Below are 24,668 nucleotides of genomic sequence, written 5' to 3' on the forward strand. Positions count from 1 at the left end.
CTGATGGTGATGGCGCTTCTATGTTCCCGATATGCGGACGGATGCTGAGCGTTCGGAGACACGATATTCGATTACGTTGACGGGATGTACCGTAAATGATTCTGGATGTGGGATTGAAAATAGGAATGGCTGAATAAGACAGAATGCTACTTACTACAGCCTTCCTTTATTGAGTGAAGTGCTTGTATGAAGGCGATGATCAGGATAGTGCTAGGTCAATGGAATAGGCTAAAGTGGAGATGGCGGGGTCAAAATACTGCGAGCGTGAGGCCCGCCTTGTTGTAGGAATGGGGCCTAACGGGGCGATGACCTGGTTTGCGAAGGAGAGTGATTGGGTGTCTCAGGGGCTGGGCAGCTTGATGCGGCGCTGTGCTGTGGTAGCCTTGTCTCTGCTTCTCTACTAAAGCACACTACAAGATTTGACCTAAAGACAATATTACATACTAAATGTAACAGTGGTGGAAACGCACCCGCATTTTCAGCGAGAGAGAACAACTCTTATAGCAGGATCGAAGAGTGCAACCTCTTTCGTAGTCCACCATAGACAAGCATTATCTCTATATTTACACCGCAAGTTTCGAGAGCGCAGATCGACATGAAGTTCGGTCCATCTAGGGTAGCGAGTATTATAAATCTGTCATGCCACGAGTCTTATTGGCGGGGTTTCACCCATGAATATCGTTTCAAGGCAGACTAGTATGTGTCTACTTAAAGTCAGTAGTACATCAAGGCATAGTCAGCTTAGCACAGCTAGTCTGCTAAAGGCTATGCTCGGAACTACTCATATCGTATTCAAGTGTCCGCATGGATGCTTCGGTTGCTCACTTATTCGCCGAATTTCATGAATTGAGTAGACTAGTCTAGCCATCATCACAAGTTACAAATCGTCTTGATGTCGGTCTTCAGATTTGATCTTAGTATTATCAATATCTGCGTCGCGTGGCTTTTATTTTTGTAGAAGTTGGTGAAATATGAAACTGGTGGCTCTAAATTGAGAGCATCACTTTTTCCTAACCGGTCGTCCAGTCTCATGCAAGTGAGATGAACGACGACATCCAGACCCACGTGAGACAACTCCCAACGAAGTTCCCGAAACTCCAGACTCCCAAACACCTAAGTCGCTTTGCCGTCCGATAGGAGGCCATGTCCTCCCGTTTTGATTACTCCTCCATGGCATCGATATCAGTGACGGTTTCGCTCTCCTTGTTGTAGTAGCTAGAAAAAATAAGTTAGTAATGGAAGCTTGATCTTGTGTTCCTCGACTTACGTAAGAAGTTTGATCTTGAACTCGGCCATAGCGACACCAAAAAGCTTCAGCAGGGCGGTCTGGTGGCTGTTCAACGTCTGGCCCTCCTTGCAAACGGTGTAGGGCTGGTCCAGCATGACCTTGCCCTTTTCCAGCCTAGTGGGCATGCCCCATTTCCTGACGGTAACCTCCACAGGGTGCGGGAGCGGCACGTCCTCCTCAGCGGGCAGCTCACCACCGCGCGAGTATACAACACCAGCGGGAACGACGAAAGTCTGGGTGGCCTCGACGCCGGCGCGGGCGAAGTCGGTCTGGGAGTAGCTCTGGAAGTACTCAATGATCTCGGAGGGCTCGCGGTTGGTGCAGAAGAGACCGACGTTGCCCTCGAGGCGCTGGGCGAGCTTGTGCAGGTTGGGGAGGTGCTCGGAGGCGTCGTCGGTGCCGAGGGCCTTGGCCATGACCTTGGTCTTGCCGAAAAATATTCTGCGGGGACGCGTTAGAGAGGATGCGTCGCGTGCGGTCGCCAATGCCGGGCGCATGGGATGGAAACGCACCTGCTGTCAGAGAACTCCTGGCGAACCTCCTTCAGGTAGTTGTTGCGCATGTTCTCGACGTCAAAGAGGAAAATGTACTGGAAGTTCTCGGCGGCCTCGCGCACATTGTTGAAGAGCTTTTCCGACAGTTCCTTGCCCTTCTTCTCGACCTTGGACAGGTGAACGACTCTCGCGCGCTTCGACTTAGGCATCTTGATTGAGTGCGGGCGAACTTGTACGGTGTTTTGGCGGCGGGAGGTAGGTTGGCCGAAAAGTTGCGGTGGTGTTGAAAATAATTCCGGCCGAAGGGTCTGATAAGATGATAGCGCAGCTGAAGGAACTTTTCACGATGGCGCATCGGCAAGCGTCATCTTTAGACGAGCTTTGAGCGAACGCAGCTACCTACCGTCCAGAGCTCCACCACGACCACCTCATCTTTCTTTCAACCTCTCCCCAGCATGCTGATGACGCGCAATGCTGGGGTTTATGGACTACGTGCAGAATGCCTTCTATGAAGCCACCCACTGGAATCATGATAATTCGTACTCACACCTGACAGCAACAGCTCAAGGTAACCACCCCGCTCTCAGCTACAGCCCCGCCAGAGCACTTCACTAACCTTGCGTGCAGCGCTGCTTGACTTCCAGACTCCACGCGGGCTGCGCCTGAACCTTTCGTCGCTGTCGTCGCCAAATCTTGCAACGTCCTACTCGCTCGGCACCGTTGGGGTCGTGGACGGTTCCTTGTCCTACCTGTACTCGTCGCTGGCGCTGGATGTCAAGTCACGGAGCAGCGAGATTGACTTGCACAATGTCGTACGGGGCTACAGGCACCTTAAAGAACTGCGGCGGCCTGACGAGCCTTGGTGGTGGGAGTTATGGCACAGAGGCAAGCGCATTGATCGCAGAGGTGAGTCCTCCACTGCGCGCGGCGACACAGCCGGGTGGCATTGCTAAAGGGGCGCCCAGCGACTGTGCTCTATGGTCGGCTTTTCCTGCCCACAAACTCGTTAGAGGCGCTGTACCTGCGTCGAGTCTCGCCCACGCGGCAAGTGCGGATAGCTGCGGTCAGCGACTCGAACATGAATAATGGCGGCACCATCCTCGGAGTCGTGCAGAACGACCACGGCAAGTATAGCACCGAGTATCTTTACAGCACGGACAGCGCGCTCTTGGGCGTTCGGGGGCTTTACAACTTTGGGCCCGACCCCAGGACGCCAGCCGGCGGCAACGGCGACGACGAGGCAAAATCCCCCAGCGCCGAACGGGTCAGCGGCATGTTCAGTGCGGGCGCGGAGCTATACTACGGCCTTCTGAACAAGAGCGGTGGCATGAGCACTGGCCTGAGGTTTACCACCCTACCCCAGCATACGGGATTTCCCTACACAATGACCCTTACGCTCAACCCCCTGATGGGCAACCTGTCGTCTACGTACGCCGTCAAGGCCGGCCACAACGTCGCGCTGTGCTCGCGCTTCGACTTCAACTTCTACTCGTACGAAAGCGACCTGCAGCTGGGGTGCGAGCTGTGGCAGCGACGGCGCGACGCAGACGCGGAGTGGGCGGTCAAGATGCTCCGGCCAGGCTGGGCGCAGCGCACCCCGTCCCCGGACGAGGATGTGACGGGCGTGATCAAGGCCCGCGTCGACCAGAAGTGGCGGATTGGAGTGCTCTGGGAGGGCCGGATCAAGGAGCTCCTGTTCACAGTGGGAGCCAGCTTCGACCTGAAACGACGGGAGCAGATCTTTCGCGCCGTTGGCGTTGAGGTACAGTACTCATCCTAGCCGATCGTAGATCCCGTAGGGCCATGCTCGAGCACCGGAGCAAACACGGCTTTGGGAGGCAGGCCGGATACGATAAGGCCTGGTGCTGGCCGAATGCGGCCAGGCTGACGGGATCCCCTGACCGCGCTGGCGCGGCGGCTGGTGCGTCATCAGACCAGAGCGAGCAAGGCGTGAGGCCACAGGCGCCGAGGCACCGTGGCAGGGCCAGCGGCATGACGAGAGGTGAAACCGCGGGCAACGGCGTCTGGCAGCGAGCTGGGCTGGGCGGCGCGTGGTGCCACTGGCTCTAGCGGGCGTCGCACAGAAGCCGTAAGAGCTGTGCGATGTCGCGGCGACACCCTGTCTGCCGGCCAGGGCCCGCGGCGCGGAAGCGGTGGGCCAAAGGCAGCTTCCGTAGCAGACGGCATGTTCCAACAATGTGAAGCACTGATTGGCCTCCTTTCGTCGCGCCCAGCTGATGAGGCAAACGGCCGGTGTGAGGGTGCCCCAAACGCGCGCTGGATCGAGGCGCGCCCTCTCCGCGCAGACTCCACACGCCAGGGCTGTTCCTGCGTCGCCCGCCGCGGCATCGCGCCAGCGTGGTGTCGCGCTGCATAACTGCGCTCTATTTATACCTCGAATCGGGCCAATGGACGCGCGCGCTACGCCGCCCGTTCCTGACTAGACTCGGCGTGCCTGTCAGACGGCAGCCCGCCAGCCAGTCAGCCCGCGCGGCGGCAGCGCGCAGCAGCAGCCTCCCTGCCTGGGCCGAGCGAGCGGAGCTTTGCCGGCGCGCGCGCTCCGGGTGGTGTGCCTGTCTGTGTGCGCGCGGGACCCGTGGGCGGCGACTCAGCGGCGGCGCTGCCGGGCAGCCTGTGCTCTGGCGGGCGAGGAATGCGACGTCAGCCGGCGCCTGGCCGCGGTGGCAGCGGGCGCCGAGTGAGCAGAGCGGCGGGCGGCGTGAGCGTTGGCGGCAGAGGGCGAGCACGATTTTTGGTGCTTCGGACGAGGGTTGACCCATTGTGGCCGTGACCCTCGGAACCCACGCCGCGCTGACTCGGCAGGCGCAGGCCAGCGATTGGTACTTCCGGCAGCCCCCAGCCTGCCGCTAGGCCCCCTTTCTCTGCTCGCACCCTCTGCGCCGCCTCAACCTCATTACACCCGCAATATCGCCCGCTTGGATTTCGCCTGCCTCCGTCATCTTGACTGCCAGTGCGATCTCCACCACGTTCTCTTCTGCCCTTGTTGTTCTTTACAGGCGCCGTCACTCCTTCCGGCCGTCTATTCTGTCTCTTTTGGGCCGTCGCCCGTCCTCTCCTTAGCCCCAGCTTCCGCCGTCCCGGTGTTCAGTCCTTAGGCTTCTGCCCAGCGCTCGAGTAGCCGATCAGTTAGCATCTTCCTGCTCCAAGTCAGTGAAGCTTTGATACCTACCTATCCGTTTGCTCGCCTGGTCGCACGCTGCACATCCCTACTGCTCGCGGATACCCTCCTTGTACCGATCCCGCGCCGGAAGCTCTCCTGAGCACTTACATTCATTCGGGTCACCACCGCCTTTTCACCCAAAGTCTTCTCTCATCACGACTATTACGACAAGACATATACCCTCGCAGCCCCGTCGCGCTACTGAGGCCCCATTGACCGAGTCATAACCCTGATCTACCCCGACTCTGGTGCGTCTGCAATACATCGCGAATGCAGTCGACCGCACCACAGCAATCCACCATGACCACCACATCGACGCCGTCGCCTTCGGCGTCAGGCTCCGCCGGCCAGCCGCCCTCGACCTCTGCCTCGTCGTCGCGCCGCCCCCCGCGCAAGAGCACCCTGACCCAGCAGCAGAAGAACCAGAAGCGCCAGCGCGCCACCCAGGAACAGCTGCTGACGCTGGAGATGGAGTTCAACAAGAACCCCACTCCCACTGCCATCGTTCGCGAGCGCATCGCGCAAGAGATCAACATGACTGAGCGCTCGGTACAGATCTGGTTCCAGAACAGGTAGCGACCCCATCCTCCTCCCCCCCACCCGCCGATACGCGAGCCATGCTGACTCCCTCCAGGCGCGCAAAGATAAAGAACATCGCCAAGAAGAGCATTGAGAGCGGAGAGGACTGCAATGATATTCCCGAATCAATGCGGCGATACCTGGCCCTGCAGGCCATGGAGTCCGGCAAGACTCTGGGCCGCGACTTCATGGGCCGCACCAGCGGCATGCCCTACGGCAGCGGCATGCTGCTCAACACCGAGACCAGCTCGTCCAAAGTTGGTGAGTAGTCGCGTTGGCTATGCGCGCTGACATGGCATCGTACTGACCTGCTGATAGTTATCCACCACTTCGCCTGCCGATCTCTGAGCATCGGCACGTGGCGTCGCGTTGGACAGAGCGCCATGGACTTGGTCATCTTCTACTCGCCTGAGAAGTGCTGCGTTACCTACTACATCAACAACGACTCCGCCGGCTACAAGATCGAGTACCCGTTCGCTTACATCAAGAACATCTCCCTTGAGCTCGGCGATGGACAGAACGCGGAGGGCGCCTCGCAACGGCCCGGTGGTCTCGTTGTCGAGCTTACCAGGCCGCCAAACTTCTTCATGGACTCTTCCGGATCTGGTGGCTTCTACCAGTGTGGCGACTTCACCGAGGACCAGCAGGCGTCGCAGGTGCTCGTTCACCACCTCGGCGGCCACCCCAAGGTTCTCAGCGGCCAATTGGCGAAGCTCGTGTCGCTCGAATCGTTCCAGAACAGGCACAACTTTTACGACCCGAACGCCTTGGCCATGTCTGCTCCAGTTTCGCCGATCAACCACAGGCCGGCGTCGCAGCCCAACCAATTCGTCCACCCCTCTGCCGCCCCCATGTACCACGAGAGTCCCTTTGAGATGCCCGGTGGCCTCCAGCCTCCTCCTGCTCACCGCGGCCACAAGCGCCAGAGGAGTAGGTCTGTCCCCGTGGCCATGGACTTCTCGATGCTGCGCCAGAACCCCATGCAGCCATTCATGATCCCGCCTCCTCCGCAGACCTCCTACCCTGCTCCGCCGTATACCCCGCAGCCGCAGGAGATCTACGCGCCTGTTCCGCAGCACAACATGTCGGGACCCATCGGACCCAACCTGAGTATCGACACGTCTGCAGGATACGGCATGGATTTCAGACAATATCCCATGTCTGCTACCACCGCAAACTCGCCGTCGGACTACGGAACCCCTGGTTTTTTCACCTCGAACCCTGGTCCTGACAACATGCCTGCTGCAAACTTCAGCACCCCGTACAGCAACCCGTATCTGTCACCACTGCCCGATCAATCGAGCATTCCGCACCAGTCCATGTCTCCCATGTCGGCGATAAGTCATGGCGATCCCATCATCGCAAACCAGTCGCCGCCTCTAACCTCGCTTGGTCGCGCCTCTTCGGCAGACCTTTACCCGATGTCGCAGGATAGCGCAATCTCGGATGATGGCATGTCTTTGAGCGAAATGTACGCGAAGCAATCGCTGTCGCTGCCTTTCCGCTCACCAATGGGAGACGACAACCTGGAGGACCTCGACATGTCGAATCTTGTTTCGTTTGGCACAATCGATCCGTCCAGTCTTTCGCCTGAACAGCATCAACAGCACCACCAACAGACAATGTAATATTCGGTAGCGCTCGCTCTGGTTCTCGGCGACGCTCGCCGAGCGCACAGCTGGATGCACGAGATCTGAGTGTCTTGGAAACAGGCACATCGGAAATCCGCAGACGGAGTGCGTTCGTACATATCACGCACACACATTCGCCGCCGATCGTTGATATACCCCTCTTCAAACGGTTCTTCCAGCGTGTTTCTCGCGAATATTGCCACCATTAATACCATAATTAATATGTGAACCACCAACTGATGCAATTTTGAACGACACATCAAACATCCCGGAGGCTGAAAGGCGTTTTGTTCGGTTGGCAGTCGTGGGACACGGCCGGTACAGATACGAAAGACTCAAAAAGGCGGACTGGTTGAACCTGCGCCATCCGACCTTTCTTTTGCTGCTGCGCTGCTAAGGGAGGCACACAGGTGTTTTTGATTTGGTTTTCTTCTTCTTGAAATCTTCGCTTCTTCTGCTTGTCAAGCACTGCGTTTTATCATTCTTGCTGGTCTTCTTCTCTTCTTACATTCTACCTGGCACAACTTGTTTACCTCTTCTTTGCGAGCTCGTAATCGCCCCGCTTTCTTCCCTTTTTCTTTTCATTTTTACTTATGCCCCCCAATTCTTCGCTTGGATTTGTTTCATTTGTTTGAGGTGTTCGTGCGCAATCTTTTGCTCCATTTTTTCACGTCCAAATACCAGATGGAAAGGGAGGTGCTTTAAACAAGCAAGGGAATAACACATGATATGTTGGGCAAGGAAGCCAAGAAAGGGGTCTGAGGCGCGTTTCTTCTCGCCGCTGCGCGGAAGAGATTTCTTTTATGGTTGATCAGGGTTTTGGCCTGCCTGTTTTGGTCGTTCTGGTCGTTCAGCGAGTGTCCTTGTCGCTCTCGGAATCGAAATAAACAGAGAATGTTCCCCCTTCAGTTTATTTGACATATGGGTTTCTACGGTGGCTCTGAAATCGTACACAGCAAGGCTCTTACCGTCGTTATGGTGTTTGTGATTTGGGTAGGCTTCAGTCGCCGCGCGCTGTGCGTGTAAACACTAGTCGAATGAATGTACTCTGCTTCCAAGAATCTTCTGCACGTGGGAACACGGAGCGCCATGGTCCGCCACCGAGGGGATCAAGCTTCGGGCTGCAGGTGATGCTCGTGAAAGGGGGGGACGCCCCTCATGAGACACTCGTTGGAGGTCTTGCAGGTGGTGGATCCGAAAAAGCCGTGGCGCCAGCCCAATTGCCGGGGCGTCGGTTTGGAGGGGGCTGTGTTGATCGCCGCTAAGCGGACGCTCTCATCACTAGCGGGGGGTTGCATGGTGTTAAGCTTCTTTTCCGCCATATGAAGGGCCAGCGCCATGGGACAGGCTTCCGGCGCCCAACGAGTGGTGGGAAGTCGGATGGGGGCGGCATGCCAAATATAGCAGCAGTCGGTGTTGGGCGCACAGCAAGAGCAGGAAGACAATTCATTAAACTGTGGTTCGCCGCGCGGCTGACGGATAGGATGAGGCTGAACCAAAACGGGCGGGTGTCACGAGGAGGGGGGGTGGAGGGATCACAGGGGGCCATGGTGTTGAGCTCGGGATGCGACGGAGGGCGCGCGGGCGGAGTCGATCAGGCACAGCCGACAAGGGGGTGGGTTGGATGGGAGCGGCCGGCTCTCGCACACACTATGTGTCGTAGCGCGACCATCCAGCCGGGAGGGGGGAGGGGCGGTTGAACGAGGCGAGAGGGAGACGCGCTACGATCTGTTAGACGAGAGCGGCTCGCGACGAGCGTGCGAGGTGCGCCGGCTGTGGCTCGCTCGCTCGCTCGCTACATGGCTCTCTCGTGCACACGCGAGGGGAACGCGCGCGCGAGGACTTCCGGTACGGTGGAGCCCGCCCATTCCTTCGCCTCGCCCGGGCCTCTGACGGAGGCAGCAAGAGATCACCAAGCGCGAAGGGCGCGACTGCACGTCGGTGCCAGGAACTTTTTTTTCTTCTGTGCTTCGCCGACTGCCCGCCGACGCCGCCTGTTTCTGGCGCGTCTCTGGTGGTTCCGCGCCGCGGTACCAGGCTTCGGTGGTTGGTACCGCGCGGCCGATCAGCGCCGAAGCTCTTGTTCCCGAATCCGCCGGACAGGAGGAACAGGCACAGAAGAAAAACGCCCCGTTGCGCGCAGCTGACGGCGCGCCTGGCGTCGGCCGGACGCAGTAAAGCGGGGCGGGCATTCGCAATCCTCAGGCTTCCAGCTTCCCTCTTGGGTAGCGCAGCCCCGGTTTAACGCTCGATTAGGGGGCGGCGTGGAGTGACGGGCACGCCAGCGGGGTAGCGGGCGACGAGAAAGAGGTCAACGACGTCCAAAGTGCTGACCGCCTCCATGTGTCTTGCCCGTGACGTGCGGAGCGGATTTTGTTTTTCTTCTGTGCCCCTCTCTCGGTCGCGAAAAGTGGAGAGCACCTGGGCCGGCCAACGGCTGCTCCACCTGACCACCTTTTTCGATCAACCCTATTATCGTCCCACAGCTGAGGGAATCCATGTTGCATCGATGGACTGGAGCGTGCAGAGAATACGACGTACAGGGCCACGAGCACAACACTGCGCCCGAGCGGAGCACATGCAGTACATACATACTTGTGGCATGCAGCATGGCCGTTATGCCATATTCACCCGGCCCGGCTTACCTGATGGCCATGACGACCAATGGCTGAGCGGTGAGCCTCCCCTGGCGGCCAGACCTGTGGCGATAGGGTCTGGATGTGCCACACCGAGACAGCCAGTGACGGGCGCTGAAACGCTGGAATCCTGCCTCGCACGCGCTGCCTCATACGCGTCATGTGTATCCATGCTCGTGCACTTCCTCAATAGGCATCTAGGGCTGCTTCGGGACCTGTCCTGGCGGCTGCGTCCCGTATGCCACAGCCGCCCCGCCAATACTATATAACAACGGGTGTGAGGCCGAGACAGCGCAGCGCGTATATGTCGTCGTCATGGTTGCTGTTCTCACCAATGTGAGGGCGCGGTCGGCACTCGGCTTCGCACTGAGGGGCCGGAACGGGACCTGCCAAGCTGCGCCTTCCCAGGACACCTGCAGCATGCCTTGGCCTGAAGACATGGCCAACATGACCAAGTAAAGTCTCGGCGCCTTCCTGCAGGTAAAAATACTCCACTAAAGCATAAGTCCTGCGCAAGACCAATATTCTGAAAGACTGCCTTACAGCTCTCCACTATCAGCTAGGCTCCTACGTCCTGCGTCACTACGGTCTCGACCGCTCGTGATTCCGTCAGGATTACCTCTGGTATTACGAGTGACCAAACCCAGGAAAAATGATGGGTAATCCAGACGTAAACTTGGCTTACTTTCAAGCAAAAAGATACCTTTGATTCCTACCTTGTGCATCATCTTCTTTTATTTATTTATTTATTTATTTATTATATTCGGATCGATTCATAACTGGTCATCTTGCCACTCGGCTATGCAGATTTTGTTGAGAAATACATTTTGTGGTTGATATTGAGTGGTTCCGGAACGGACCCTGAAAGAACCCTCAGTTAAAAAAAAATTTGGTATTTTCGATTTTACTAACCACCAGGTGAGTTCATAGAAGGTATGGTATAGCCACATACCATGGCTGTAGGATGGCAAGGCCATGAGATTGTATGGTAGTGCGGAAATCGACTTCTAAATGAAGGGCTTACTTATGTTTTACCCGTATTTTTTTTTTCTGGTATGGCCATATTTATGGCGACACCATACGAGAACATGGGTGCATGGAACCCTGGCGCGTGAGAGAAAAAATGTGGCCTTTCCTACCAAGCTCTTGCCACGACACTATAAGATGCGGCAGGCGCGATGAAGTTGGAGGCATGCTAGGCGCCATCTCCTCTGACCTCAGCTTACTTCTCCTTCTCTGCCACTACTTATTTCTCCGCACCGTCAGCCACGCGAGCAGTCAAATCTCCCCTGGCGCTGGCGAAAATGCGCATTCATACCAGCCGCCATGCAAATCTATTGCTATCAGTGTCGGTACTCGGGGCGCAACTTGCTGCCTCAAAACCTCTTTCCTTCATCCCTAGGCAGGTCGAGAGCAATGGCACCTACGTCACTGGGCCGGTGATGGCGCAGAACTTCCCAGACCCGTCAATCGTGTACGCGGAAGGCTACTGGTGGGCGTTCGCCACCATGGACCAGAACATCAACATCCAAGTCGCACGGTCATCTGACTTCCAGGAATGGACCTACCTCAGCGGCGTGGACGCGTTGCCAGACCCACCGAACTGGGTCAACATGGCCACACCGAACACGTGGGCGCCGGACGTCAATGTGCTCGTGGGTACTTTTTCTTGTTTCTGTTTCTCTTGGCCACTTGGTTTCTCCACCAGACTTTCATCATCTGTTTCAGCATTGGTGTTGGCGCGGCTTGAGGTTCTGTTGATCGATGGATTCCCTTTTGGGAAATCCACCAATCACGCGAGTCTGGAAAGAGCAAGTGGCTGATTCGTATCCCTGAGTCAGGACGACGGCACATATGTCATGTATTTCAGCGCAACAACTACCAATGATACGACCAAGCACTGCGTCGGCGCCGCGAAGTCCAGCACTGTTGAGGGCCCGTACACGCCAGTCAACGGGACTCTGGCTTGCCCGCTGGATCAAGGCGGCGCCATCGATGCATCTGGATTCAAGGATTGGGAGACGAGAGGCACTGGCTGGGGTCCTGGTAATTACTTCTCGAATGACACGGGCGACGACAACTCCTACTCAAATCCGGAATGGTCGAGCGGCGGCTCAGGGCAAGTACACCATTCATCACTAAAGCTCTTATATTAATGGTGGTTTGCAGGGGTCAGCGATACATTGTTTACAAAGTAGACGGTGCGTTCTTCGCAACAACAACAAACGCTCGAAGACGATTGAAACACTGACAGTCTCCCTCCAGGCAACGCCATCGGCAACGGCGGTCTTTGCGGCAATACCGTAAGCAGATCGCTCTCTTTTTCCCCTTTGACACCAATCAAATTTTCTTTGCATTAACTCTCTTCCTTTTCATCAAAGATCGAGCCCATTGTCGGCACGCCCCTCATGCTTTTAGCCGTTGCTGCCGACGGCGTGACGCCGCAAGGCTCGCCTGTGCAGCTGCTCGACAACGCCGGTGTTTCGGACGACGGCATCGTCGAGGCGCCTGCGCTCGTCAAGACTTATGACGGAGAGTACGTGCTCTTCTTCAGCAGCGGCTGTTACAGCACCGACAACTACACCGTCTCCTTCGCCATGTCCTCGGGCGGCGTCACGGGACCGTACCAACGCGCCGACGGGCCCCTGTTGAAGTCGGGTGATGTGGATGGCCAGCTGGTCGCGCCCGGAGGTATGGACGTGCACTGGGATGCGACACGTATGGTGTTTCATGAGCGGGAGAGCGCCGAGCCGCTCGTCAGGCAGATGTGGGCGGCGCAGATCAAGATCGGCAACGGGACGGTGCAGGTATAGGATTTCGGGCCTCGCTGCGGTGGCCACACCGCGCGCGAGGCTACGCCGGAGGGCAAGAGGAGGAAGAAGAAGAAGGTGTGGACTCCGTGGGCTTGTGTGACTGTGCCGCTGTTTCTGGTGCTTTTCGCGGCTGGCTTTGGACCGGCGCTGGCGTTGGAGGCGGCTCGATGCATGGGAAAGCCTTGGTTCGATCGTGGGTTTGGCATCAAAGAGTAGACCTCGGTGCTTGGTTGATTGATTGACATCATTGTTTGTCCTACAAGACGTGCATTCGGAGGCCAGCGCGAAGCAGTACCCTAGATCATAGATAATCACCTCAGCAAACTATACGAGAAATGACATTTTTGGGTAGTAGAAGCTACCTTTCGGACAAGAATGTAATATTATCGTCGCATGGAAACACAGTGAAACGCCGTAAAGTGGGAGCTGGACTGTACGGTTGCAAGGACGGCTGCGGGCTGCGAGAGCCTATTTCGGCGGATGCGGCTGCGAAGAAGTCTGCTAATGGCTGCGAGGAAGGCGAAGGTGGGTGGTTCCTTCCTTCATTATATAGTCACGTCGCATCCCCTTTGATGCAGCCGCCTAACAAGATCCTGAAAGTTTATCGGGGGGGCATTGCAACCAACGGCTAGCGTGAACTTATTTTTCGCTCATGCCACGGGTAGATGAAGCTATAGTCTGGACATGAATGTATGATTATTAACTCCAAATTTACATCCGGATGATAGCTTCAACTACTGGCTAATAGCCGCTTTCCAGTGGGCGGCACATTAAGGTTTCCTCTTCCTGATATGTACGCTGAGTTTCATTTTCAGCAAACTGCCTATTTCCCCTTTCCTACACTCTTGAGTGCTCACAAACGATACATCCTTTTCGATGCAGTGCTATATGATCCGTTTGTCTACAGGAGAAAAACAAAACAAAACGAAACACTCAAGCCTCCTAAACCCCGTGCAGTCCCTCTCTTCTACTCTCTATTTTCTCTCTTCACCACTGCCGCCGGCCCTTTTTCGCCACCAAACTCCTCGCGACGGGACAAACCCAGACGTCAGGCCCCACCTCATCGTCGCGCGTGCGGTGCTGCTCGACCAGCGTCTCGATCTGCTTGGCCACGGTCCCGTTCGAGGAGAGGGTCGTGATGCCCTCGGCCCAGCCGTAGAGGAAGATGGAGCGGTTGATGTCGGTGAGGCGCGCGGAAACGGCTTCGGCGACCCTGGGTAGTTTCGGCATCGGGCCGCCGGCTTCGTCGCTGTCGTCGTCGTTGATTTTGGAGGGGGTGTCGGCGGGTGTGGGTGTGACGTGTCCGTCGACGAAGTCGTAGGATGGTGGTGACGGGACGACGGTGATGGGCAGCTGCAGGTCGCGCGGCACGGGGTAGATGGACAAGGCTTGGAAGGCGTCGAGCAGCTCCTCGCGGGTGGAATATTTTTTCTGCGGCGGTTGTTGTTGTTGTTGTGTGGCGCCGTCAACGCCGTCGGCCTTCTCCTCTCCTTGTTTTCCTTCTTCATCGTCATCTTCGTCGTAGGAAGAGAGAAGCAATGCCGCCCTCGCCACCTCGCTCTCAGTCCCGATGGTCGCTACGATCTCGCGCATCCGCCGAGCAGCCTCACGCGTGCAGACGAGCTTGCGCGCACCGCTCAGCGCTGGGTAAAGCGTGTTGGGCATCAGAGCCTCCCGATCCTCGTCGCGAATCTGGCCTTGCACGGCGCTCGGGTACCAGGGCTGGATGGTGCAGTGCGAATGCGAGATGTCGGAGGCGAGGGCGACGAGCAGGGTGCAGTCGATATTGAGGGTGGGAGTGAATGTGGAAAAGGGGGATGTGAGGAGCGGAGTGAGGTCTGGTGCAGTGTTGGTTGTGTGTAACGAGGACATGCCGGTTTCGACGGTGAGCGGCGTGGCAGGAGTCGACATGGCACGTATGCGGGCGAGAATGGCATCGATCTCCTTGACGCGGCCTTCTTCGATTTTGGGTAGGACGAGACGTACGCGCGGGTGGCGGTAGTTGTGGCGATTTGCACGGGCTGCTTGGATGAGGTGTTTGGCTAACCGGACGATGACAACTTCGTCCTCATCATCGCTGTCGGAGTCGTCGTCTCTAGCACCGCCTCCAATGGGTTTTCCCAGCTCTTCGTCGTCACTGTCAGAGTCGTTTTGCCAACCCTGCCGCGCCATCTGGAACAGCAGCTGCCGCTCGCTGATGGCCGACACTTTCAGCCACTCGCGGCCGTCCTCGATGACTGCGTCCACCAATACGCCATCCTGCGTCTTCTTTACATGCGCTTTGATCTTGGATGAAGGGGATAACGCGCGGTTGCCGCCCTTCTGGGGTCGCCGCGAAGGGTGTTGCCGTGAGAAGGTCTGACGCAGGGCAACGATGCCACGGCACGACTTTACCACGGCCCACTGGGCCTCGTAGGAGGTAATATTGGTGGAGCTGAGTTGGTGCTTAATTTTTCGGTCCGCTTCGAGGGCATCGAGGGGGTCTCCGTCTTTGCCGTCCTCTTCCTGATGCGTGGTTTCGGCAATGGCTTTTGTGAGCAGCCGTTCAATGAAACGCTTCTCGGCGTTGATATCTTGGATGAACGGCCTATGGCCGAGAATCTGAGGCCGCCGGTGGGTTTCAAGGAGCGTGCTGAAGGACTCCAACTCGGAGAGGAGCGTATTGGTCCGGTTGAGGAGCTGCTCGGCTACCGCAACGGCGGGGAGGTCGTCGGCCGGGTTCGTCGTGGCTTGCGAGCCGTGCTCCACATCTTCCTTATCCATGCTCTTTCTCTGGTAGTCCGAAAGTCTTGCGTGCCCTTACGGATTTAGGCGAAGTTGTATCTCTGGAAAAGGTAAAAGTATGACTGTAGAAGGAAAATTTGTGGTTGACCAAGCCAGCACCGAATTTTAAGATACCAGGCGGAAAATGCAGCGGTACTTGATCTGAGATGACAGAAAAGAGGGATCTATATACTTTTAAGTCAGTGACTCAAAGTGCAACGGAAAGCAATGGAAGATGTTTGGTAGTCAAACCTCAGCCTCAATTGCGGGCGGTGCAACAAGGCAGCAACGCCCCATCTCCGAAGAATCGCCGCGATAGATAACGACTGGGAACCTCCACAATTGCCCGCCCAGCTACATCACCACCACACGTCCCCTCCACGCCAAACCTAACACCATGCCCTTCTTCGCTTCGAGCGCCGAGTGGTTCGAGCAGTCCCGGCTGCTGATCGAAGCCCGGCCCACCACCGTATGTTTTTCCTCCCCCACCCCCAATTGACCGAATCGCACGCTGACGATTATAACAGGCCCGCGTTGTGACCAAGTACTCGATCATCAAGCGCAAGACGACCAAGGACCGCAAGCGCCAGGTCGCCACCGGCGATACCGCCAACTCCGATGCCACGCATAAGCCTACTGCGGGCGCCCCGGCTCAGGCTCCCGCCCCGCCCCAGGCCGCCCTCACCCTCAAGACCTACGATCCCGCGTCGGGCGTGTGCTTGAAGTACCAGACCACAAAGGCAGCCGAGGTCGGCCGCCTGATTGCGTGCTTGGACAGATGCGCAAGAGCAATGGCCGCGTTGCCGAGTGCGCCAGAGGGTATGTGTATTTTGCGCCGCCTTGCGATTGCGTGGGGGAGTTGCTGGCGTGGAAGTTTGAGTTTGGCAAACGAATAAAGCGCTAACGTGGCGATTGCGCAGATACCGCCATGCCGGATGCGCCCGCGGCGGAACAGGGCACTGGCACTAATACCCCCAACCCAGAGCCTACGAAGACAGAGTCGAAGCCCGCCCAAGGCGGAGGCAAGAAGAAGAAGAAGGGCAAGAAATGAGTGGATCCCAGATGTGCATGACCTGGCGTTCGGAACAGAGGCAGGGAATGAGTATGACCCAAAAGTTACGTGGAGACATGATGGCATCATATGCTGGAACAATGCCTTGCACTCGGCTGCATTGGCCGCCGTGAAATACAAATGGCCAACTATGATGGATTCTGGCCGGTATACGAGGGACGGAGACGAAGCTCTCCAACAAGGACGGCTACGCTATGAGGATTACGCCGGATTGTTACGCCGAACCCGATAGATCAGATCTCTTTAGTGAGCAGTGAGCTCGAAAGGCCGAACTACGGAATTCCGAGAAGCATAACAGCTGAACCACGGATTTTGCTCTTTTGTTGATCTGGACGCTGGTGTCTCTTCGCGCAGGATGAGTGAATATGGTCCAAATTCTTGCTCCCTCGAACTTGAAGCTGGAGCCCGGACATGACAAGGCAATGCACTCTGGTCAAGTGCTGGTCCCCTTCTCCTGTTGCTCACAACAGTTTGAGCCTCCTGCTCCACAAACCTGAGTCTGGCTCCTCCGACCTCGCTTTTCTGACGCTTTTCTCTTTTAATCCGACCTCCAACCAATCGCGGCGAGCTAACCCAGCTTCGTCTTTCGAAAACATGCCTTGCGCCCACCCCTTGGTTATACCGCAGCAAACGCCAGCCTATACCATGAGCAATTATGTGACTCGCCACGCTGTCTTCAACAATTTCCTGCAAAGGGGTAACTGGACAAATCCGGATTGACATATCTACAGGTAACGAAAAGTTGAAGGGATATTCTACCCGTCCTCAACTTTTCCGCCGATTTGGAAGCCCTTTTCATTCGACACACGGTCTAAAGCATATCTGAAGGTAGACATGGTTTCCAAAGAGTGAACTGATTCTGGAAAGCATTGGAGGAGCCTGTCGCGTGGTAGCAATTCTATCAACGGTAGACACTAATCATTGCGTAACACGCTTTCAGCCTCATCTTCCCCATCAAGAATGGCGCTGGAGTTGTGGCAGGGTGCTGGAAGCAGAACAATGCACGTGATAGACGCACCCATATGCGGGGCAGTTTTCTTCCTGCAGATTCAGGTTTAGCCCATGACGCTTGTCTTACATCGGGACGGGTTGGACCAGTCATGTCTCTTAATCCAGTTCTTATCAGACTAGGGCTTTATTGCGCCATCGCAACCGACGCGAATTATAATGGCCTGACGCCAGGACGCTTCTAAGTTCAACTTCAAACTGTGGGGGATCTGCACCTCTCCGGACCACGACCAAACATAACCGGCAGACCTCGTGGATAGACAGACATGGCTGAATCAACTACGTCAAAGGGTCCGGCAACGACAGATACGCCTGCAGATGAAGGTGGAATTGATGCGCCGATACCGAAAGGCGAGGTCGACTCCGTTTATGAGGCCAAGGCTCGGGTGCTCAACGCTGCAGTAAACTATGCAGACGCTTGATAAAGATTGTCACTGACGCCATGGTAGATTCAAGAGATTGGCATGGGATGGTATCAGTGGCAGCTCTTCATTGTCGTTGGGTTCGGCTGGGCCAGCGATAACCTTTGGCCTATTGTGACATCACTCATATGCAAGTACCCCTACTTGCTTCTCATCTCTATATTGGACGTGGCCTACTGACTTATATTCCAGTGAAACCCATAACCAATGAGTTCAATCCCTCTCGGCCACCTCTTCTTTCCCTGGCCCAGAACATCGGTCTCCTCGCTGGAGCCATGTTCTGGGGCTTCGGCTGCGACATATTCGGCCGGCGCTGGGCATTCAACCTCACCTTGGGTATTACCAGCGTCTTTGGTTTGATAGCTGCGAGCTCTCCCAATTTCGCCGCCATAGGATGTTTTGCAGCGCTCTGGAGTTTCGGAGTTGGCGGAAACCTGCCTGTCGACTCGGCAATCTTCCTTGAGTTCTTGCCCGGATCTCATCAGTACCTTCTGACGACCCTTTCAATAGACTGGGCCATTGCCCAAGTCATTGCCACTCTAGTCGCCTGGCCATTGCTCGGGGACTTGACGTGCCAGGAAGGAGAAGCATGCAGCAGGAGCAAGAACATGGGATGGAGATACTTTGTGATTTGCATGGGCGGTCTTGCAATGATCATGTTCTTCATTCGGTTTTGTTGTTTCACCATCTACGAGTCTCCCAAATACCTAATGGGCAAAGGAAACGACGAAGCTGCAGTCCGAATAGTGCACGAAGTTGCCCGTCGAAATGGCAAAGCATCCAGCTGTCAGTGACTGCACTTCTCAATTTTCAGTGCCCCCGCCATTAACTTCGCTCTAGTAACCGTGGAAGACCTCCGCGCCTGCGATCCCACCGGCTCATCACAATCCACCACTGCGGCCGCAGCCGTCCGCCGACGCCTCGAGAAAGTCAACCTCACGCACGTCCGCGCCCTCTTCGCGACCAAGAAGCTCGCCTTCTCTACATCCATCATCATCCTCGTGTGGGCCTTCATCGGCCTTGGATACCCTCTGTACAACGTCTGTACCACCCGACCCGGCTCCCCACCTCTTTTCTTCCACCCCCTCCAAATCGAGAAAATGAAAAACGAAAGAAGAAATAGAGAGCAAACGTTTCCCTAACAACGCTGACCACCACCCCAAAAACAGGCCTTCCTCCCCTACATCCAAGCGACGAGGGGCGCCGCCTTCGGCGACGGCAGCACGTACCTGACGTACCGCAACTCGCTCATCATCGCGGTGCTGGGCGTCCCCGGCGCGCTGCTCGGCGGCTTCCTGGTCGAGGTGCCGCGCTTCGGGCGGCGCGGCACCCTCGCCCTCAGCACCGCCGCCACCGGCGCCTTTCTGTACGCTTCGACCACCGCCCTCGACAGCGCGAGCCTGCTCGGCTGGAACTGCGCGTACAACTTTACTAGTAATGTTATGTACGCCGTGCTCTACGCTTACACGCCCGAGGTCTTCGTTACGAAGGATCGTGGCACCGGGAATGCGTTGACGGCGACGGGGAATCGGATTTTTGGGGTTATGGCGGTGAGTACTTTAACTGTTGTGGTTTGTGATGGAGGTATGGGGAGTGTTTTTAAGTGACTGATGGTGTTTTGATTGTAGCCGATTATCGCCATGTTCGCGAATCTGGAGACGGCGGCGCCGGTGTATACCAGTGGAGCGCTGTTTATTGCGGCGGGTTTCATGGTGTTGGTTCTGCCGTTCGAACCGCAGGGGAAGGCAAGTTTGTAAGAGACTGATCAGGCTATGGTTGGTATGCAACATGAGTATAACAAGACAAAGAGAATGGGGGCAAGGGGCGTTGAGATGGGGAGTGGTAGGGTGATACCTGTTAGGAGAATTCTGATGAGATTTTCTCGTTGCTAATGATCGAGATTATGGAGAGGCATAATGGGATGGCATCGCAATATAGTTAAGAAAGGAAAGTTTGATATTTCGTTACGTACAAACGCGGAATACCAGCCGTTAATCGTGAGCTTTTTTTTTCCCTATCCTTTTCTTTTCTGTTTGTTGGGTGGAGCAGAAACATAATACAGAGAAATGGGGCTATCTGTGCTTTGAATAATAGGGAAGGCGGGGATGGTGTGGCAGATAATGGGGACTACGGAGTGTTTGGGCAGGAGTAGGAGACAAAAAGAAGGGGAAGTATCAATCTGGGGTCTCAATCTGAATTCCGACGCATGACCACACACACGTCGGTGTCTCCCTGATGTGAACCAAGCCTCGGTCTAGCATGTGGAGGTGAGCACCATTATCCCTGCATATTGATATTCGCTGGGGCGTTCTGTCCCATAGAGCTTGTCATGCTGGCCTGAACCCCGACCTGGGCTGGGAGCACCGCTGGTGGGATCTGAACGCCAGGATGGCAAGACCGCATGTGGCATCCTAGCTTGTCATGGCGGTAGAAAGCGTTGGCAAGCTGGTGGAAATGGCAGCCGACAACCGGGCAAAGGAAGAGTTGGCTGCGGGAATGCTTCTTCGTGTGTCGTTGGAGCTCGTACTTTCTACTGAACCCCTTGGAGTTGCATCCAGGATAGCTGCACTGGAAAGGCTTGGGCATTTGTTGCCGCTGCATGCTGCCATCAGCTTGCACTTGCTGTGCTGGGTTGTTCGTCGGACGAATAGTATCGGCGATCGATTCCGTAGCTTCTGGGAGAACTTCTGGACAAATGTCTTGGAAGCTCTGGCCAACGTAGAGGCCGGAGGCATCCTCTGGCTCGAAGGCGAAGGGATGTGTGCCAACATCCTCCACTGCGAATGCCATTGGAGCGTTGTGGATGATAGTGGCATTTCCGAAGCCGACGCCGTTCGCTATAGGGAGAACTTCCGAAGGAAGGTGTGTGAAGCTCTCTCCCAAGGGTAGAGAAAGGGGATATGTCATCTCAATGTTGGAAGACACTGGCCCGGCATAACCTCCTTCCCATCCATTGAGAGCGTCTAGGAAAGCGGGAATATTTTGGCATTCGGCGCTGTCCCGGGCCCATGGGAAAGCAGTGTGTTGTGCTTCGTTGCTATACACCCACTGATCGACTGCGAAGGGGTCGTGGCCAATGGAGTTGTAGAGGCTTGCTTCATTGACATCTCCTGGTATTGGTGTAGAAGATGTTGAGCTGGTCTGGTTGATGATAGGTGGTGCGGTTGAGGTTGCGACCGTAGCTGCTTGCGGGATGGATGGTTTGATCAGGTCATAACAGCCTCGTTTCCAGCCTCGTCTAAATTTTGGTTAAAAAAAAAAAGGGTGTCACCTTTCCCCTTCAGGCGTCAATGTTTCGCCCTCCAGCCACCGACGCTGACTGTTCAGCACGTCTTCGTCATAGTCAGCTCCGAAATCCATGATTGGATGTGCCCCCTTGTCGAAAAGTGAGGCTGCAGGTAAAGGGCAAACTGCCAAGAAAAAGGGCAAAAGAGGCTGTGTTGACCAGGAGGAATTTGACTGGAGAGAGGCGTGAACGGACTGCAAAAGGATCTCAAGAATGGGGGTGGGAATTCTCTCGTCTTTATGCTTGCTGCGTTAGGTGGCCCCTCTGAGCCTCACTGAGCGACAAGGGTTTAGAGGGCAAATGCATGAAAGTCTTGGAAGAGACGAAAATCAGAGGAGACATTTCATTGGTTGGGCCTCACATTGTTCGGCTTCAGGCTTTTCTTGTTTTTTATTGCCTGAGCCTAGAAATGCACAAAAGGCTTGTGTTGGACTTTGGAGGCCACTAGACGTGAGAAAGCCTTCTTAATAAGAGCCAATAGTATCCAAGCAGGATGAACAGCCTCTCCCGGTCACCTTGCAAGCCATGCAGTCACTATTTCCATCCGCTCCTTATCATTCAAGCGCTGCATCTCGTCCTCGCCCTGTAAGATCTCGGCAGCCGCCAAACACTCTTCAGGGCTTGCCTGACGTGAAAGCTCTCTTTCAATCGACTTTTGTATGCCTGTGAACGCATATCCCGGCACCCCAAGAGCTCCTGATTTTTCATCAATCAGTCGTCATTGCCTCCAGAATTGCGGAAGACTTACCGGCGGCCGGTTTGCAAACGATACCGCCCAAACCCTTGCCAAATCCCTTCAAGAAGCCCACCGGCCCCTCTTTCTGCGCACCCTTCACCGGCTGCAGGAAAAACCCGGTGATGCCATCATACAGACCGTACCCCAATCCCTGCAAATATTAATCAGAAAAACTCGGTCCCACACAATGAATGGAAAAGAGGATGCAAACCTTCCCAGCAGCAGCCAACCCGGACGCCACCCCATCAATCTTCTCCTCCTCCCTCACCGTCTCATCCCCGTACAGCCTAGGCACATTATTAAACCCCCTCGCCAACCCGCGCGTATACACGCCCGGCGCCTTCAGCCCCGCACCCACAATGCGCGCCACGCCCATCCCCGTGCTCGTCGCGACCGCCGCGTACGGATTGACCTCGGCCTTCGCCGTCGTCATCGTCGCCGTCGCGCCGGCATCCGAATCGGCCTTCAGCGTCCCGCTCACGACGGTGGCGGTGGCGGCAGGCGTGAAAACGACGCGGCTGGTGGCGGCCGTCGTGGTGGTGCCCGTCGAGACGACGCTCGGCGGCGCCGGCGGCGTGTGGAGGAGGTGGTGGTCGTCGTCATACGGCGCGGGGTCGTCGTCGTAGGCGGAGGGCAGCAGGGCGTTGTAGTCGTAGGCCTGGGCTTCCTTTGCGGCGGCGTCTTCCTTCGCCTTGAGCAGCTGGCGGTAGGCCTCGCGGGGCCCCTCGGCGGCGCCGAGGAGGATCTCGTGGACGGTGCTGTAGGTGCTGAATGCGATGGAGGAGAGGGGGTCGGTGGGGGATGTGTCGGCGTTGTTGATGGCTTGGAGGCTGCGGGGTAGCCTTGTCAGCGGTTGCCGTGGAATTATATGGACGAGAAAACAAATAGAATGGATATGGTGCGGACGGTTTAAAGGTAGCCAAGGAGGACATACAGTTCTACGTCACCACCCTGCAGCTGTCCCTCGCTCACGAGCACCGTGGCTGCGAGCGTCGAGAGCAGCACACCGCCCTTGCCTTTAGTGCGCCAGCGGGCTTCGCGGGCGGGAAGTATGACGCACCTGCCGGGAACAGGCGCGTATGGCGGCGGCGGCTCGGAGATGCTTGGGTGAGATGCATCACTCACGTCGTGTGATCTGGCATGCTGACGATCTGCATCTTGAGGTGGGGTGTTGGGATATGGTCGGGATCCCAGCAGCGGCGCCTCGGCCGGGTTCGAGCTGCTTGGGCTCTGCTGCAAGGGAGGAGATCTCATGGTTGGTCAATAAGTGTGCAGGTCGGTGAATGGCTTTTGTGTCGAGGAAACTGGCTGGCCTGACACGCTGTTCTTAATGATCTGCAGGTCACCCAACGGCGTTTGTGGTGGTGGCGCAGCGGAGCGGCACGCAGACCAGGCAACAGCGTTGGGTCAACTGTGGTTGCGAATTTGATTGGTCTGTTCGCATTGCTGCGACACCACGAACCATCGTCGACCATTTCGCTAAGACTGGAGGTCGGATCCTGGACGTCTCGAACAGGTGCAACCGTACCATGTATTTGATGTTGGGAATAGTCTTATCACGATTTTTGAATAAAGTGGCCTCACAAAAGCTTCGCCGTTGCCTAATCGACACAAAAGTCATCTATCGGACTCCGTCATCTATCTCAACATGGGACGGAGCGGTACTCTAAAACTTGCCGCTCTCGGTTAGTCCGCTCGGGCCGATATCCGCTCACACGCTTTATATCCGCTTTATTTTCACCAAAGGCAAACCTCGCCGCTTCTAGAGCCAGTCGCTGGGCCACTCTTGCCCGAAGACAATCTCTCGTTGAGACATGCTGGCGCTAAGCATGATTTGCACCCGCTTTCAATGTCAAGGATGATAAGTCTAGGAAATTGCCATTGCTATTCGTAACCGGATAGCTGTGTTGACTACCTTTAAAGGAAAGCGTATAGCATTCTTGGAAGGCCGCTGAAGGGCAGAACTTGAAGTAGTCCCTTGTGTGACTGGAGCAAAAAAGTGAACAGTGTGAGGCTGTGCGAGTCGTTAGGTGAATCGAAGTGGCGCGCATTGGGGCCAAAACAAGGATGATTCGGGAGCCCCACATGCGAGCTAGTCTTATCGTCTTGAACGTCAAACGTATTCGCTCCAAATTCTTCTTCATCCTGTTTCAGAGACCTGCACATCACGGGCGCTTCAAGAACAGCTCTTTCTCTGATGCAAGTGCCGTGGAGCTTCGTGGAAATACGCAGCCCTGAGCCATTGCTGGAGGGCTCCGGACAATCCTCCGCTCAGAACGACCACAGAAAATATTGACGAAATGTCCAGGGCCATTCCCTTCGACATTTTGCCAAGTAACTACCAAGAAGTAAGATTGTTAGCCTCGTTCTCATTTATGTGAAGCACATCTATCATTTCGTGCAGTCCCGCTGCTGCATCTAACGGAAACTGCATGCGCGCCATTAGCCCGGCGTTCTAGTCACGCATCCATCTGAAGATCCTCTACACGTCGCGGCGCGCAAGAAGATCTGGGAGCGCATGGTGGCCATGACAGACGAGGAGAGCGGTATCGGCGCGGGAGAGCTGGAAAGGCTGGCGGCGGCGGAGCTGAACGAGAGAGAGAGATTAAGAATCCGGTCAAGTCGAAGGTGAAACAATTCTGCACTTGACGGCGCGGCTGGGTGGACAGTTAGGCGCTCTATATAAGCCACTCAGTCAGCCATTTTGGTATGCTAGTTCCGCTCGAAGAGGTGGTGCTTGGTTAAATGAGAGCCCGAAG

At 56.1% G+C, this 24,668-nt stretch overlaps 8 protein-coding genes across 8 annotated transcripts; 5 read left to right on the plus strand and 3 right to left on the minus strand.

The window, feature by feature from the left end:
- Window positions 1-1,160: 1,160 nt before the first annotated feature.
- LTHEOB_9791 (mRNA turnover protein Mrt4) lies at window positions 1,161-1,991 on the minus strand (the record flags this gene model as incomplete). The annotated part of the gene is made up of 3 exons (XM_035519417.1): window positions 1,161-1,215; window positions 1,268-1,729; window positions 1,801-1,991. 3 exons carry the CDS (start codon window positions 1,989-1,991, stop codon window positions 1,161-1,163), a joined length of 708 nt encoding a protein of 235 aa, XP_035368680.1.
- Window positions 1,992-2,253: 262 nt separating this feature from the next.
- LTHEOB_9792 (Mitochondrial distribution and morphology protein 10) lies at window positions 2,254-3,562 on the plus strand (the record flags this gene model as incomplete). The annotated part of the gene is made up of 3 exons (XM_035519418.1): window positions 2,254-2,350; window positions 2,410-2,688; window positions 2,748-3,562. The coding sequence occupies 3 exons, from the start codon at window positions 2,254-2,256 to the stop codon at window positions 3,560-3,562; spliced, it is 1,191 nt and encodes a 396-aa protein (XP_035368681.1).
- Window positions 3,563-5,263: 1,701 nt separating this feature from the next.
- Window positions 5,264-7,170, plus strand: LTHEOB_9793 (Homeobox domain-containing protein; the record flags this gene model as incomplete). Its single annotated transcript, XM_035519419.1, has 3 exons — window positions 5,264-5,535; window positions 5,598-5,803; window positions 5,861-7,170. The coding sequence occupies 3 exons, from the start codon at window positions 5,264-5,266 to the stop codon at window positions 7,168-7,170; spliced, it is 1,788 nt and encodes a 595-aa protein (XP_035368682.1).
- Window positions 7,171-11,135: 3,965 nt separating this feature from the next.
- LTHEOB_9794 (Glycosyl hydrolase family 43) lies at window positions 11,136-12,622 on the plus strand (the record flags this gene model as incomplete). The annotated part of the gene is made up of 5 exons (XM_035519420.1): window positions 11,136-11,161; window positions 11,212-11,464; window positions 11,651-11,855; window positions 12,075-12,112; window positions 12,191-12,622. 5 exons carry the CDS (start codon window positions 11,136-11,138, stop codon window positions 12,620-12,622), a joined length of 954 nt encoding a protein of 317 aa, XP_035368683.1.
- A 987-nt stretch (window positions 12,623-13,609) lies between these two features.
- LTHEOB_9795 (uncharacterized protein) lies at window positions 13,610-15,385 on the minus strand (the record flags this gene model as incomplete). Its single annotated transcript, XM_035519421.1, has 1 exon — window positions 13,610-15,385. One exon carries the CDS (start codon window positions 15,383-15,385, stop codon window positions 13,610-13,612), a length of 1,776 nt encoding a protein of 591 aa, XP_035368684.1.
- A 397-nt stretch (window positions 15,386-15,782) lies between these two features.
- On the plus strand, window positions 15,783-16,436 carry LTHEOB_9796 (Signal recognition particle; the record flags this gene model as incomplete). Its single annotated transcript, XM_035519422.1, has 3 exons — window positions 15,783-15,854; window positions 15,913-16,204; window positions 16,306-16,436. The coding sequence occupies 3 exons, from the start codon at window positions 15,783-15,785 to the stop codon at window positions 16,434-16,436; spliced, it is 495 nt and encodes a 164-aa protein (XP_035368685.1).
- A 1,295-nt stretch (window positions 16,437-17,731) lies between these two features.
- LTHEOB_9797 (Membrane transporter) lies at window positions 17,732-19,644 on the plus strand (the record flags this gene model as incomplete). The annotated part of the gene is made up of 6 exons (XM_035519423.1): window positions 17,732-17,866; window positions 17,915-18,001; window positions 18,139-18,673; window positions 18,728-18,927; window positions 19,057-19,437; window positions 19,516-19,644. 6 exons carry the CDS (start codon window positions 17,732-17,734, stop codon window positions 19,642-19,644), a joined length of 1,467 nt encoding a protein of 488 aa, XP_035368686.1.
- Window positions 19,645-20,164: 520 nt separating this feature from the next.
- Window positions 20,165-23,163, minus strand: LTHEOB_9798 (Glycosyltransferase family 1; the record flags this gene model as incomplete). The annotated part of the gene is made up of 5 exons (XM_035519424.1): window positions 20,165-21,125; window positions 21,689-21,869; window positions 21,922-22,060; window positions 22,121-22,739; window positions 22,844-23,163. 5 exons carry the CDS (start codon window positions 23,161-23,163, stop codon window positions 20,165-20,167), a joined length of 2,220 nt encoding a protein of 739 aa, XP_035368687.1.
- Window positions 23,164-24,668: the final 1,505 nt, after the last annotated feature.

Source organism: Lasiodiplodia theobromae (genome assembly GCF_012971845.1).
Source record: "Lasiodiplodia theobromae strain AM2As chromosome Unknown scaffold_33, whole genome shotgun sequence".
Taxonomy (NCBI): domain Eukaryota; kingdom Fungi; phylum Ascomycota; class Dothideomycetes; order Botryosphaeriales; family Botryosphaeriaceae; genus Lasiodiplodia; species Lasiodiplodia theobromae.